General features: G+C 37.1%; 1 protein-coding gene across 1 annotated transcript; it reads right to left on the bottom strand.

Moving 5' to 3' along the window:
* Window positions 1-7,240: 7,240 nt before the first annotated feature.
* LOC149021730 (zinc finger CCCH domain-containing protein 20-like) lies at window positions 7,241-9,258 on the bottom strand. Its single transcript, XM_089149924.1, has one exon. The coding sequence runs from the start codon at window positions 9,241-9,243 to the stop codon at window positions 8,047-8,049; it is 1,197 nt and encodes a 398-aa protein (XP_089006050.1). The 5' UTR covers window positions 9,244-9,258; the 3' UTR covers window positions 7,241-8,046.
* Window positions 9,259-15,217: the final 5,959 nt, after the last annotated feature.

Below are 15,217 nucleotides of genomic sequence, written 5' to 3' on the forward strand. Positions count from 1 at the left end.
CATTAAGAATGTTGATCAATTCTTCACAATCTGAAATGATGTGAATCTCCTGAATTTCTTGATGATGGCATTCGATTAAGGCCGCACGGATTGCACAAGCTTCACCTATTAAGGCCTCATTAAAATCCATAGGCTCCGAAATAAGAAGGCATGGTTGCTTCAGGTGATTAAGGATAGCAAAGCCCACACCCCCCCTTATGGTAATCACAAGGAAGTGCTGCATCACAATACACTACAAAACCATTAGTGAGTGGGTGATGTGAGACGATGGGCTTCGAGTGAGAGGGTGTGGTATCATTTTGGCCATTGGGCTTACACGCATTCCAAAATTCTGCCCACGCTCGCTTAGCATTTTCAATAACCTCTTCCGGTTGTCAAATACACCTCCCAAAAATTCTATCATTTCTAGCTATCCAGATGTACCAGCATAAGTAGATGCATAAGCTCACCATTTCCTTCTTTTCTTTCTTTGACATAGTATCCATGCTACACAATGATTCCAACCAATCCACCACTGTGGGGGGTTGAGTTGAAGGAACCGAATAGGAGAGAGGGCTTCCAAACCACACAGCCTTAGCAAATCTACACCCCAAAATGATATGATCTATCGTTTCCACTTCAGCTCCACAATCCCTACACGCTGGATCAATCTTCACTTGTCTTCTCTTGAGATTTTCTCCAGTTACCATGCCTTCCGCAACTAATCTCCATAGAAATGATTTAAGTTTAGGGACCGTTGCCACGTTCCAAATGAGATTCCAAACCTTTTTGGGCACTTATGAAGTCTCGATGAAGAGGGAGATTTCGCAACCTGACTATCTCTTTTATTCATTAAAAGATGATATGCCGATTTGGTGGAGTAGATCCCATTCCTTGCTGGCCCCCACACTCTTCTATCTTCTCTCAAATTGACACTTAGCTTCATATCAAGAATGGCTTGTTGATGACCGTAGTTACAAGTGTGAAAAAAATCACAATAGTTGAATCTTAAAAAAGATTGCACACTATATGATGTCATCAAATATCAAAAGTATCAAAGGAGTTTGCCGAAGGATTCTCCGTTTCTCGTGAAATATTTTCAAAGATGACCATTCTCATAAAATTATGTCATAAACAGGCATGAGAAAAGATCTAATCACATTAAATAAAGAGCTAGTTTCTAATCATGCACAGCTATCTACATCTGAAAATTCCCATTAATTATATCACTTGATGCTTTTCTTTTGCTACAAACTTGAGATTTGAAATCACCGATCATGACGAACTGTTATTCTCTACTTTTTAAGACATTGTGGGTTACTTTGGGCTTTTACATTTTGGGAAGATAACTTTTTTATTGAGTGATAACAATAAAAAATGCTGTTTTAAAATATGACTCAACTTTCAAATTCCTAAATTATAAACATACATCTTTTTCTCTGAAAAAATCATCTAGAAATAAATGGATTCGGATTCCAAATTGAACTCTTTATATTATGTCATGTTCTAGTCGATATGTCACCATCTAAGCTGAAACCAGGGGAACATTATCTTACCAAGAAAACAATAACAAGGGGGGAATTAATATATCAAACACTCACATAGATGATGATACATAGATTATAGATAGTGATGCTGGTGGGCCATACTTATCAGCTGAAAGCCTTACCAAACGCTCCTAAAAGTCCATATACCCCCATATCATCCCTTAGAAAATTTTATTTTATTTAAAGTAATAACGACAACTTAATGAGAAAGAGACTGCTTATCTTTAATCTTTATCTTTCGGTGAAATTATGTATAAATTCAATTTTGTTCCCTTTTTTTTTTCCACATCTATGATTTCACTAGAGTCCAACTTTTCGATCCCTTATGTCGATTCATAATGTCAATTGGAACCGTTTCAATTGTTCGATTGATCGTGATCAAAGTCGTTTTTTCTTTTGTTTATGTTATGTACATTGTGGTTTAGACTATTAAACCAGTGTGAGTCGTTAACATTTTGTTAAACCCAATTCGAAGGGATCACCTATTACTTTTCAGTATGTCACTTCTATTGGAACCGTTTTAATTGTTCGATTTGTTGTTATCAATGCCGTTTTTCTCTTTCGTTTATGTTATGTATATTGTGGTTAAGACCATTAAACCGGTGTGCGTCCTTCCATTTGAGAATATTTCGCTAAATCCGGTTCAAATGGGTCGCTTAGTACTTTTCAATATGCCACTTCTCGGATGAATGCTGGCTTGTAAGAACATCTCTCAATGAATGCCATGTGGCATTTGGGACTTCTTTGGGGAATAACACCTTGTATTGTGCTTGGGATGTCACTTCTAAGAAAAAGTAGCGTTGTGAAGGGATTTGGCTCATCTTTATCTAAACATCAATCAAGGCATTAAATTAAACATTAAATGCTCTAAGATGTATTAAATGCTCAACCCCCATCATGAACCCTCTCATTCGTTCGTTCCCTTACGTTATTTTCCAGGAAGACTGAGCTCTTAACTTTGTGATTAAGTTATCCACCGTGAGCAATCTCAACCTTTCATCTTGATGGAGAAGATTTGACGGTCACGATACTTCTTCACAATATCAGAGGTATGGAGTTGATATAAAAGTAATACACTCAAAATAAATGAGGGTAATCCTTATTACAATAACTCTTGTATTAATTCTCTTGGAAGTTCTAAAAAAGACATTTGAATATGAATCAACACCGAATAAGAATTTTAATTGATTAACGGTTAATTTTGTCTTTGAATAGAACATGCTTGAAGCTGAGATGGAAATGAAAAATGGTAGTTAATGTCAACATCTGTGAGTATTAGAATGTATTCAAAACTAATAGGTATTGATCACTAAGTATGCATTTGATAACATTTCTATGCGATGAGCACAATTCTTTTTGAAATTTTTTTTTTTGTGTTTTTATTTTTGAAAGTGTTTTTTAAACTATTTTGAAAGCGTTTGATAGACACGTTATGAAAATATTTTTTGAATACTTTCAAAACAAAAACATGATCAATAAACACATTCTTGAAAATTTATTCTTGGTAGGACTTCACTTTTAGCAAGTATTAATTCTTATAATAATAACACCATCATTTTTTTTTTCTTTTATGTTTTCTCATCCTAAAGAAAAAATTATATAAAGCTCTTCAAGCAAAAATCCGGGACTAAAAGAGTTGTTTAACATAGGACGGTATGGGGACAATTCCCCCAAACCCTAGAAAGATTAAATGAGCCAGCCCACGAGTAATAAAATCTGCAAAAACATTTTTTGAAACTTAGGCTCTTTTGAGTCTGATGTGTTTATATGTATTACATAGATGCTTAACTAAAAAATAATCATAAAATAATTTATATTATAAAATAGCAGCAAAATGATGGCCATTTTACTTTCACGAATATTTTGCAAGTGATTTTTCATCATTAAAAACACATATAATAGTTGATGTCAGTCTCCATCTTTCTTCAAACATAACTTGATAAGAACATTAGTGTTTTCTTTAATAGTTGCAAGTTTCTCCTTGTATCTCTCCAAACTTCATATTTTAGAATTCAAAATTTTAAAAACAAGTTTTGAGAGCACATCGTTCTTTGAGGTAGTTGTTAAAGAAATGCCTTAAGCCTTTATAACCGAACCCTAAAATTTAAAACGAATATAATTCATTCAATAGATTGACTGAGATCATCTGAAGAAAAAAAAACTATATATATATACCACACCAACTGAAACTATAGTTATAAAAATTGTTCTCAAAACATAAATCAGGACAGAATGCAGCTATTTTTTTGGAGCTAAACTAGTGGGATTTATTTTTCCTAATAATCCAAACAGTATCATAATACCAGTGTTGTACAGAGCTGAACGCCAGCCTTTCCTGTGGATGACCCACTGCTTGTGGTGAACTAAACTGACCATGACTATAGTATGTTAGTCTTCGAAACAATAAAACCATCAAAACCTATACAAAACAAAACTTGTGATTGCTCATCTACAAAGAAATTATAGATTCTTGAACAAGCTCTAAACAGAAATCTAACCAACCCAAAAACTAATCGTGTTGCTAACCAATTAAAAATAAAATCTTATACTAATCTAGGTATACGGGTAATCTAAAAGGCTAAGTTACAAGATTGAATCAAACAAACAGAAAACAAACAGAAAGAAGACGGGATTGGAACCCAAGCAAGAAACCCAAAGCAAAAGGGGCCCAGGCCACGGCCGCGGCGGGTTTCCACCCCACAACGAAGAAACAACAAATAAGAAAGCGCCCACCAAAGAAAAGACAGCACACCAAAGTTAGAAAAAAAGAAAACAAGGGGGGGAGAGAGAGAGAGAGAGAGAGAGAGAGAGAGAGATGTGGTCCCAGCAATGAGAGGATGGGGGCGCCGTCCTCCCTCTCCGTGGCTAGCTTCCTTTATCAATGAATCCCCTCTCTTTACTCGTAGATTTGACATTTATTCGTTCGGATTTTGGAAAAACTCAAAACTAAAAAGTTGTAGATATTTTCAATATCGTTCCATAGAATCTTGAATCACCGCAATCCAAGGTCATACGAGAGAGTTATGCCCAAAATACTGAAGGTAATCTGTTTACCCAATTTTCAGATTTATTATCAATTTTGTTCCTAGACCTCCACCTGTTTCCAATTTGACAAAGATCTCACTTTTCATGATTTCTTGAACAACAAGATTGAATGCCATGATTTAAAATCCACCAATATCTATTATATTTGCCAATTTTACTCCATATTATCTCTAATATCCAAAATCACCTTATTCTTGAAAAATACACAAAAATACTCAATTAGCTCTCTCTTTAATTTAATTAAATAAGTAAGAAAAATTAAATCAAATAAATAATGGTAAATGGATGTTTATCAGAAACAAACAAGTTAGTCTTCCCTCACACAAGCCTCTTATTCATCCATACCCTTTCATTGTCTCAGCCATATCAATTTTCGGACAAGGGTAAAAAATTAAATCTTCGATAAAAGGAAACCATGATGGTCTTTGTCTTGAGGAGATGAGAGAGGTCAAGACAGAGAATGAGCAAAAAGACACAACAGAAGAAATCGAAGAGAAGATATTGTAAATTAGGCTGGAGAAGACCATAATTGTTGAACTAGAAATAAATAATAATCGTATACTATGATATAAAATTGCACTGAAGATACCCACAAGATCGACAACAAATAAATATAATACTGTGAAATCTCTTTTGCAAGATTCTAGATTTCCATGTGATAAAACAATTTTAAATTCAGTATAACATCCACAGAGATGGGTCACAAGAAGTTGGTTCAAGGCTGTAACACTTCTCCAGGGTGTCTGCATATATAATGTTATCTATCTTAGCAGAGTTTTGTTTCACCCATTCGGTGAGAAGTGAAACCCCTGAGCATGTTCTTCCATAGAGTGGAGCATTTCAGTAGTCAGATTGGAGAACAGAGCCAACTAGCATTTTCACTGGATTGGTGGTGATGCAGAGTATCAAATGAGTTTTAATGCAGATAACCTCTATTCCTCCTACTTAGAAATGTTCTAAAAATCATACAGGGCTGTCTCGACATCTTCCAATTCCCAGGATACTGTTATTACTTACCATTTGATGCTCTTCTTCTGTCTCAAACAAACTTTGAAGTTGGTATTAGTAATCATCTCTATCTCACCCTGACTTTCCCGTTTTATTTATTTTGTTTCATTTTCTTTTGGATTTGTTTGGCCCAAGGGGAGTCAAGACAAGAGCAGTAAAAAAAAATTAAGCGAGAAGAGAAATTCTTGTAATCATGACCCCAGAGCACAGCATAGACTACACAAATTTCATACCATATTAGTAATAACATATTTTATGTGTAATCCTTATCCAGCTAGTTATTAAATTCAAAGGAAATATATATATATGCACAGTAGGTAGAAATAAGATGAAAGTTGATGACCTTGTATTTTAAAATTAGTCATAGGATCATATAAAGTAGTAACAAATACAAATGATTACGCAAGTTTCCATTTTAAGTATGAAATCTTCTCCCTTGAAACCAAACGTATCCTCTGTTTTCCACTGTCAGAATTTCTCCATGATCAAGCATATACATATATGATTTTCAAAACATGTGCATGCTTTCAAGTTTTAACTCTCTCGGGAGGAAGAACTAGTTTCTTCATTAATTTGATAACAATAGAAAATTTATAGTAGAAGATGCTACTTTACTTTAAAATAGGACTCAACAACCAAATGATTTCTGAAAAGTTCATTTACACATGACCGTTTCATAATTGAAACCTTGAACCCTTTAACATGGAAACAGAGCTAAGAATCTTTATGTTGATGTCTTTGATAACTTACATATTCCAAATGTCATTTTTGATGTGCCCAACCTGAAATCTTATTACTTACGTGATAGAGGGATTAAAGAAATAAGAGAATAGCATTTTAGATCGAATGATGAGTCACACTATGTTATGTGACAAAACTATAATCTATTCCACCATGTCACCATCCTAAGCTAAAACCCAAGGGAACACCATCTTACCAGAAAAATACCTCAACATCTCAACATCTCAACACTCACATAGATAGTGATGCTGGTGGGCCATACTCTTCTTATCGGTTAATAAAGTTTTAAACCCTACCAAACTCTCCTCAAAAGTCCATCTACCCATATCTCTTATTAAGAAATTTTTTATTTTTTATTTTATTTAAAGTAATAACGACAACTTAATGCGAAAGAAAGAGACTAGTAGTACTGATTATATATGTTCTTTTTCTTTTGGTGAAATTATTATATATATCGATCTTCGTTCCCTTCCCTTCTTTTCCATAATCCATGATTTCACTCCACCGCAACTTTTCAAACCCTTATCTCCCCTGGCCCCTGCTGCTGATGATGGTGTCAATTGGTGCCGTTTCGCTTAATCCGGACCCATACGATACCATGCACACGCCTCCACCACCTGATGGGATGACTGATGAATCATTAGATTAATTATTATTAATTAATGTATCATGTATGTATGTCGACTAATCCTTAATATTTTATGTGCCCCCTTCGAACTCGGGCAAGAACGAAAGCTGTCAGACTCAAACTTATCCATACAGAGAGAACTCAGGAGTTGGGACCCATGTGAGAGACCTACCGTGAACCACAATCCATCCAAACGTCTGCTGGCCACTCGATCTGCTGATGGGAGATGATCTGACCCTTCTGAAGACATCTAACGGTGCATGACGAAACTGTAGGTATTGGCCGAATCCATTCTGATAAGGTCTTCTCTAATTAATGGGCCCACTCGTTTCCATTCCGTCACTCTCTCCAATTAATTTAATGGGGACCCATTCACAGATTAGGTCTTCCTTATCAAGATCACCAGCTCAGACTTGAAGCAAGCAACAACAAGTACTGAATATGGTATATGGAAGGGGTTCTCTTATATCTGTTTCTCAGGTTGGAAAAACATCTGCTGCTGCCGTCAGAAGATCGCTCAAGATTACACAACCTCTGTTTCGAACCAAGAACATCAGCATGAATCGACCATTCAAGAACTGGAAAGAGACTAGGAAAGGTGAAACACCAGAAGGAAGACAGAAATAGTTCCCATTCATGGATTGAAGTCGAATTGAAAATTGGAAAATACTAGACATGGATGGAAGCAGAAGAAAATATATATTGCATTGATTGACCGAAAATAAGGACTCACATGATGGATTTTACAATAAAAGATCGATAGACAAGACATCAGACAATGCAGAACAGCAAAAAAAAATAGAAAAACAAATTATCACATCGAGCTGATCTTCAACCAGCCTTGGAACAGCAAATCTTGCTTCGTCTATACAAGTTGGTAATCTTTCTTTCTCCTTGATCTTCCCCCTGGAAAGAGGCCCTTCAAAGCAACCAGCATCAGCTATTTACATTCATCATTTAAGACTAGTACAAAACGTCTCCTCTTTCTTGGATATTCACAATCACAAAATCAGGGCGACATATTGAACCCAAAATGGATCGACAAAAAAAGGGGTAAAGAATTTCATAACCCAGCAGCAATCGGCAATCACCTATTATTCACTTGACAAGCTCGGACACCCACCCAACGTCTGGAGCAGCAGGAGCAGAAGAGGGCGAGTCAGCTCGCTCCAGCGAGTTTTCTTTACTCAGCTTCTCAAACAACTTAGCGCGTATATCCCTCCCAGATTCCACCCTTTCCATCGGTTGCTCTTCCTCGAGACAACCCCTCTCCCAAATGTCCAGATAACTCGACCCGCCACGAATCGGTGCCTGAGTTGGAGTCGTGGGTAGACTATAAAATCCAGGACGAAGGGTCGAACCTACCCTTGGCGAACCCATCCCACAACCCACTTGAACACCCCAAGAGGAAGAAGGAGACGACGACGACTTGATCTTGTTCAGCTGCAGGTGACGCAGGGACGCCAGAACATCGTTAATGGAGTTGGACGGAAATGATCGACTTAAGGCAGAACTCGGAGAAACGGGTGGAGAATCCGAAGGAGGAGACAGAGGAGGAGAGATGAGAGTCGAAGTGGGAGACGACAACAGTGCATTCTTAGCGAGGTATGAATCGAAAGAATGACGAAGTGGAGATCCATCGAACGAATCAGACGAAACGGGAGTTCTGGGGCTCTGCTGCGGAAGCACACGGAGCTGTTCAGGAGTGTGAGCGAAAAAACAGACACGACGACGACAGTTGGTTCCGTCCTTGCAGGGCTGCGTACGATAACGCGCCGGGTGAAGCCAACACTCAAATACGCCGTGTGCGAACTCACAAGAGTCTCCTTTAGTGCAGTTCCCTTTGCGGAAATCAGGACAAGCACTGCCAGAATAATGGTACTTACGAGGATCCCTGCGGCGAGCTTTCTCACCAGGATGAGCGTACGGACACTCGGTCCAGTCATGGGAGCGGCCGCGCGCGCAACGCCGCACCTTGAACTCGTACATCCGGAACTCGTCCGTGGAGAAAGGACCAACCGGCAAATCGGCCTCGCGACCCGGTAAATCAGAATCGGAGTCAATGTCATTCGACGGAAGATAACGCTGCAGAGCGGCTATCGAATCGCCAAACAGAAATGAGGAATAGTCTCCCTCGGAAGCAGCAGCGCCACCGCCACCATTGCCGTTAACGGTGACGCCGCTAACCGGGAGAGAGTAATTCTGGGCGGCTCCGGGGGAGAAATCTTCGAAGAGACCCCAGGGAGGAACGTCGACGGTTGGCCTGTGATGGTTTCCTTCGCCGATCATCATCATATTAGTTTTCTTCTAGCTTCTTCTTCTTGTCTGAGGACAAGATTACGTTTAACCATCGTTGGCGATGTTCTATTTAAATAACTCCAGGGACGAAGAGTTAACCATGGGTCACCACCCTAACTTAACTCTGGTTAAACTAAAAAGCTTTTCAAATCCCTTTAATACCCTTCTTCGTTTCCCTTGACCTGGTAATAATAACGAGTAATAAAATGGGACTCTGAAGCCTGAAGTCTGAAAGCGGTGGTGGGTTTTGGTTTGGTTTGGTTTGGTTTGCGTGGGCCCTAAGGTGTATTCATGAAGTGAAGCCAAGCCTTATCGTCGTTACTGACAAAGATTCCAGATGAGTGGTTTCTTGTAGTGGTGTACCGTACGGTTTCAGGTCTGGGTTCATCCGGACGGACTCCAAACGGATGGGATGGCGTAAAAGGCAAAGATGTTGGAGCGAATGAATCGCGTAATTTCCAATTTGCGCAGTAGATGATGATGCATCGGATGTGAAATATATTGTGGGTAGAAGGACAGTATGGGAATTGAAATTACTTGGGTAGAAAGTAGAAAGTAGAATACTAGAATGGGAACAGCGAGTGGCAGCCATGCCCTGAACCCAGAGACACGTCTCGCCAAAAGCTCTGCAAAGTTAATTATTCCTCACTCACTCTATTATTATAGTCTAGACTCTATAGCCTTTGAGGGGGCATTTTGATAAATTGAGGTCGGCGACAAGAATTTAGAATTAGAAATAGTCGAAAACGAGAAATGTGGCAACACGTGTCAGACAGAAAACCCATGTTAGAAATTTGGTATGGCGGTGGCCATCATACAAATATACAATACGGTTACGCTTACGCTTTAATTTTATCAGAAGTCGAGCCAAGTGATGGCGGTTCTTTTTTTGGGGCCGGACAGCCTGACAGCACTGAGTGGTTTGATTTCTAGAAATGGCATCTGACAGAGTGTAGGTTTGGCCGTAGAGGAGTTTAAAGTTGGCCCATATCGGTAGGTCTGATAGGTGGTATTGGACCGGTTAAATCCATGATTGTTGAACCGGATCAATTAATGATGTCGGTCTCTGTTAGTTAGTTAATATGATTATCATGTGGGCGACCGACACTCACTCAAGAATTGAACGATACTCCTCTCCTACGGTCAGATTCCATTTTAAGATGTTTAATTGGTACAGATCCCCCACAAATTGCAGGTCATAGAGATTCACAATCCCATCTTCTCAATCAGACGCTTCGACCTTTAGAAAAAAAGACCTTCCGAAACATTTCAGGATGGCATCCGGAAAAGTCAAAAGGCAACGGGATGGGATATTGGGATGGGTTGAGGAGTAATTTTACAGAAAGAGGCACGAAAATATAAAATGAAACTTGAAACTGAAAGTCTTCAAATGTACAGTGGAGACCTGTAGACACTTTGACATCGATGTAACTGTCTAGTGTAGGATTAGTAGAAAGATAAAAAGCTAAAAGAGGCATTGCCCGTGCGGCATGGCGAGGGTGACGGGGATGGGGGTTTGTAAATGTAACTTAGTGCTGCACGATAACTCTGCTGCCACCATTTGTCCCGCTTTAACTACTCGTAAAACGGATGGTCGAGATCAAAGTCTTTATTGAAATTTTGATCTCAACCGTTGACAGTAAGTACTGTGCATTTAATGCAGTAAACATCCTCTATTGTGCACCATTTTCTGTTGTGCATATACATACCAAACAAAAAGACTGAAAAACTAAAGACACTAAAGAAATATTTTAAATTTAAAATTATGCTTTTAATTTCATACTTTTATTTGGTATAAAGAGTGCTGATGGGCTAATTTTGTAGCCGATAATCTAACAACGAGGCCAAGTCCGTGGCAAGTAGGACTTTTTGGCCGTTTTCCACTCCTTGGCTTCTTGAAGTTTGTACTCAGGATGTCTTGGCTTTTGCTTGCCCCTCTTCTAATTGAAAATCAACTTACCAAAAAAAAAAAAAAAGGGTTGTGCACAAATGATTTTCTTTTCTTTCAAGTCTACCCCCATGTGATGATGCATATCATTTACCCTTTCCAGTAACGTTGGTTTTCGATATCGTACGAACTACCCCATTAAATGGTCTCCCAAGTCCCACCCCCAATCCTTTGTCTATATTTGAAATGAGGGTCCTAATAAATATGTGATGGATAAATGTAAATGGAGCAAATTCTCTAGGTATAGGATCTAGACTCATTCTTATCACCATGAAGATAAAACTTTAGTAGCATCTCCTTTCGTTTCGAATTTAATAATCATCGCAGACATTATTATAGTACATGATTCACAACAACTATGACAGACAAACAAACAAACAATTATAATATCATATCAACACGATCAACTCCATAAGGTTGGCTACATAGATCCCTAAGTACAAAATAGAAAAGATAAGAACAGTAACACTAATAAATGTGTGCATAAGCGAAGAAAAAGAGACCCTCTCTACTTGTATAGACTGTCCATCAAGCCCCTTATGCCCTAATGGCCTACTCGCGATGCTATGTTATCTTTAAATCCAAAGTGTGGGAGGATAAATATATAGTCTTGTCCGAGCATTGAGGATTTGGATCATAAACGAAGATAAGTACGTACGTATGAGTCAGAATAACATTCTTAAGAATATCTTTCTCTGCATGGATCAACCACATGACTATACAACTTAACTTGGTAGCCAAAAGCCTTATTTAGGGTACTGGGAAAGTAAAATAAGACCTAATATTAGTTGATATCCTTCACATTTGTCACGTAATGATGATAGGTTTTCATTTTCAGTACAAAAAAGAATGAACAAAAGGACATACAAAACAGAGCTGCTCAAAGGACTAATGTGCATGCATGCATCCACCTACAGAATCTGACCAAAGCGTGTTTTTATTATTTATTGATACAGTATCTAACAATTTGCAATTTAAATAATTCTAATGCAAATTAATGATAAAATAATTTCTAAAATATATGTATATATTCAATGATGGAAATAGGAAGTATTAGTAAACCCAAGTTGCTCTTTCAACAATTATTTATATATTAATATCTGACTGGTAATTTTAGCCCCTCGAAATACAATTCAAACCAAGAATAAAAAATATTCAATTCAATGGGTTTATAAGTAAATTAATCCAAGTTGTATGTTTAATAGTATTTTTATTAATTACAACATAGGAAGAACAACTTTATCTACTAAGCCGCAATAGACAAAGTAAAAAATAATATATAATTAATTGACTGTAAAGACGAACATCTATCAAGGGATACTGTAAAAGAATAATTCTAATAATTTATAATGCTCATGTAGTAATTAATATATTTGGGTGTAGGTTTTTTTATGATGGATATTACAAGCATCGTCAAGTTGAAATTGCACCTTTAATGATTAATATTTTAATTAAAATTCAAAAAGAAAGAAAAAAAGAAGAAAAAAAAACATAAATACTAATTTTTATCAATTGGCAAAAAAAAAAAAAAAACCACAAAAAAAACCCCCCCCCCTTTCCCCCCTTAAACCCCCCCCCCCCTCCTCCCCCCCCCCCCCCCCCCTCTTCCCCCCCCCCCCCCCCCCCCCCCCCCCCCCCCCTCCAAACAAAAAAAAAAAAAAACCCCCCCCCCCCTCCCCCCCCCCGCCAAAAAAGTAAAAGGAAAATTCAAAATAAATGAAGTTAGTAACAACTACTATGGACTATGAACTATAGAATAATATATGGACGCAGACACTAAATGATAGATATTGAAATTATTATTAATTCAAGTTGTATTTTAAAATGTATATTTATAGTTACAATACAAGTTAGATGAAATCAAAACAAGAAATAAAACCATCAAAAAATAGTTGTAATGAGGAAGTTATATCTATCTATGGATTGACCAAGTTGATTTGCTAGGGGTGTTAATGATTCTAGCATATATGGTGCATGTTGCTATCACCAAACCAGTTAATTTCACTTATTCGCCCCTTGGTTTGGTAAGATTCTTTTATATATATTTTAGCCACTTGGATTGGATATCATATCAATCAAAACTCAAAACAATATCTTTACTTTACATCCTATTTGTAGTAGGACATCCAAGACATCTAAAAGCAAATCAATTTTTTTTTTAAATAAATAAAAATAACACTAATCGAATATAATATAGTCTGTTGGAAATAAAATCCACTTGAGTTTATGCCTATGCATAACATCTTTGAAGCCATTTATATCATAGGATACATACATCACAAGGCATTATTATTTATTTTATTTTAAGAATTGGTGGCTTCATATTGGTGGATGGAGACTATTATATATTTCATAAAAGCATTGAATCCATGCCTTTTTCACTAAAGGGTGTCGATTATTGCCATCTAAGCGACCCTTTGATGCAGCACAAGACATTGATTTCTCTTAATTGACTCTTAAAGTGTAATGACATGACACATATAGAGAACACGAACCATCTTACGCAATGATGAACTTTATGATCGATATTGCATGATTGGTTTTCACAATACTTTTGATTAGTTGGGATCTTTATCTCTATACTCTCCTTACACCCCCCTCCTTCTTCTGTTACACATTTAGGAGGGAGCTATATTTTATCTAGTTTCTTAATGTTTAGAAGTATGTCTTACTCCTACATGTATGGTGAAGAGTTGTGTGAGGAGCATAATCTATCATTTTGGCAAATAATATAATCTAAACTCGCTTAGGACATCCTCGTATAAGTATATGAACTAAGGCTCTAACTTAGTAAGGAATTTCCCATGAAGCAGTACAGATGCTTTACCTGTTAGTGTAGAAGTTTATGATTCCCTCACACTTGTTTCCAGTATAATAGAATGTTACACACTTTTTAATATTGACAAAATAATCAAGATGGAACACCCCCCCCCCCCAAGTAGGCCTCATATAAACTCCCTTTATACATATGATGAAAATATGTGAATGAAAGTAGCTCCGTTTATATCATATATATCATATATTTGCAGGCTTGTTGGGCATTTTATTTAAATCACTTTTAACCATATTCCTACTGATGCGTTTGAAAATTGTCCAACCGATGAGGTCTGCAAAATAAAAGTTAGATGCGAGCCGACTTGTCAATCGGGAATCTGCCTCCGATAACTAAATCAGTAGTTGCACCATTAAAGAGCTCTGAATCGTTGCAAAACTTAATAGAAAGATATAATAGAAAGAGAGAACAATTCAGTTACTTTATGTTTTGCATTGGCCACTAATTTATATAGAATTTACCTTTTAATCCCGATCGTCAACTCAATCAATGAGTCTTATTTGCAATCGTATGATCATAGGGTTTAACTTCCCTAATCCTTGTTATTCCATGTTCCTTCTTAGCCACGATTATCTATCCCAATTCTAAAGAGATCATATATTTTATTATAGCGGTTGAGTCTTCCATAACGATTAAGTTTTGTTGGATAATTGTATTAAAATATCTACAAAACACAAAAATAAAATTGAAAGATGAAGATTCTTAGCTAATCCGAAGAGCTTTTGCAATTGAAAGAACTACCGATCGATGAGGTTGTGCCACACCTTGAGTGTTGTGTTTAAAATAATTGATGCACCCTACTACCAAGGATTCTTTGCACAACCACCTCCAAGATAAAACCAATGAACTATATTTCGGCGAAATTCGCCCAGTTCGCCGGTGGGCAAAATAAAAGAGGCATCGAAATCGAAATTTCAAGATTTCGCCGGAAAATCAACGATTTTCCGAGGAAACAATGATTTTCTGGCGAAATTTGTTGATTTTCGGGCGAGATTTTGATTTTTTTTTATTTTTTTTTTATTTTTTTATTTTACTTTACTTTACTGCATCAAACCCTTTTAAGTTTTATCTTCGTCGCTGCCGGATCGTTGAAGTAGAAGACAAGCAGTAGCAGTTGCTACTTTTGCCGGAAAGGAGAAGAAGAAGAAGAAGAAAGAAAGAGAGAAAGAGAAAGAAACAGAAGTAGCACT

Source organism: Hakea prostrata, chromosome 3, assembly GCF_041222555.1.
Source record: "Hakea prostrata isolate BN-2017 chromosome 3, UWA_Hpros_2, whole genome shotgun sequence".
Taxonomy (NCBI): Eukaryota; Viridiplantae; Streptophyta; class Magnoliopsida; order Proteales; family Proteaceae; genus Hakea; species Hakea prostrata.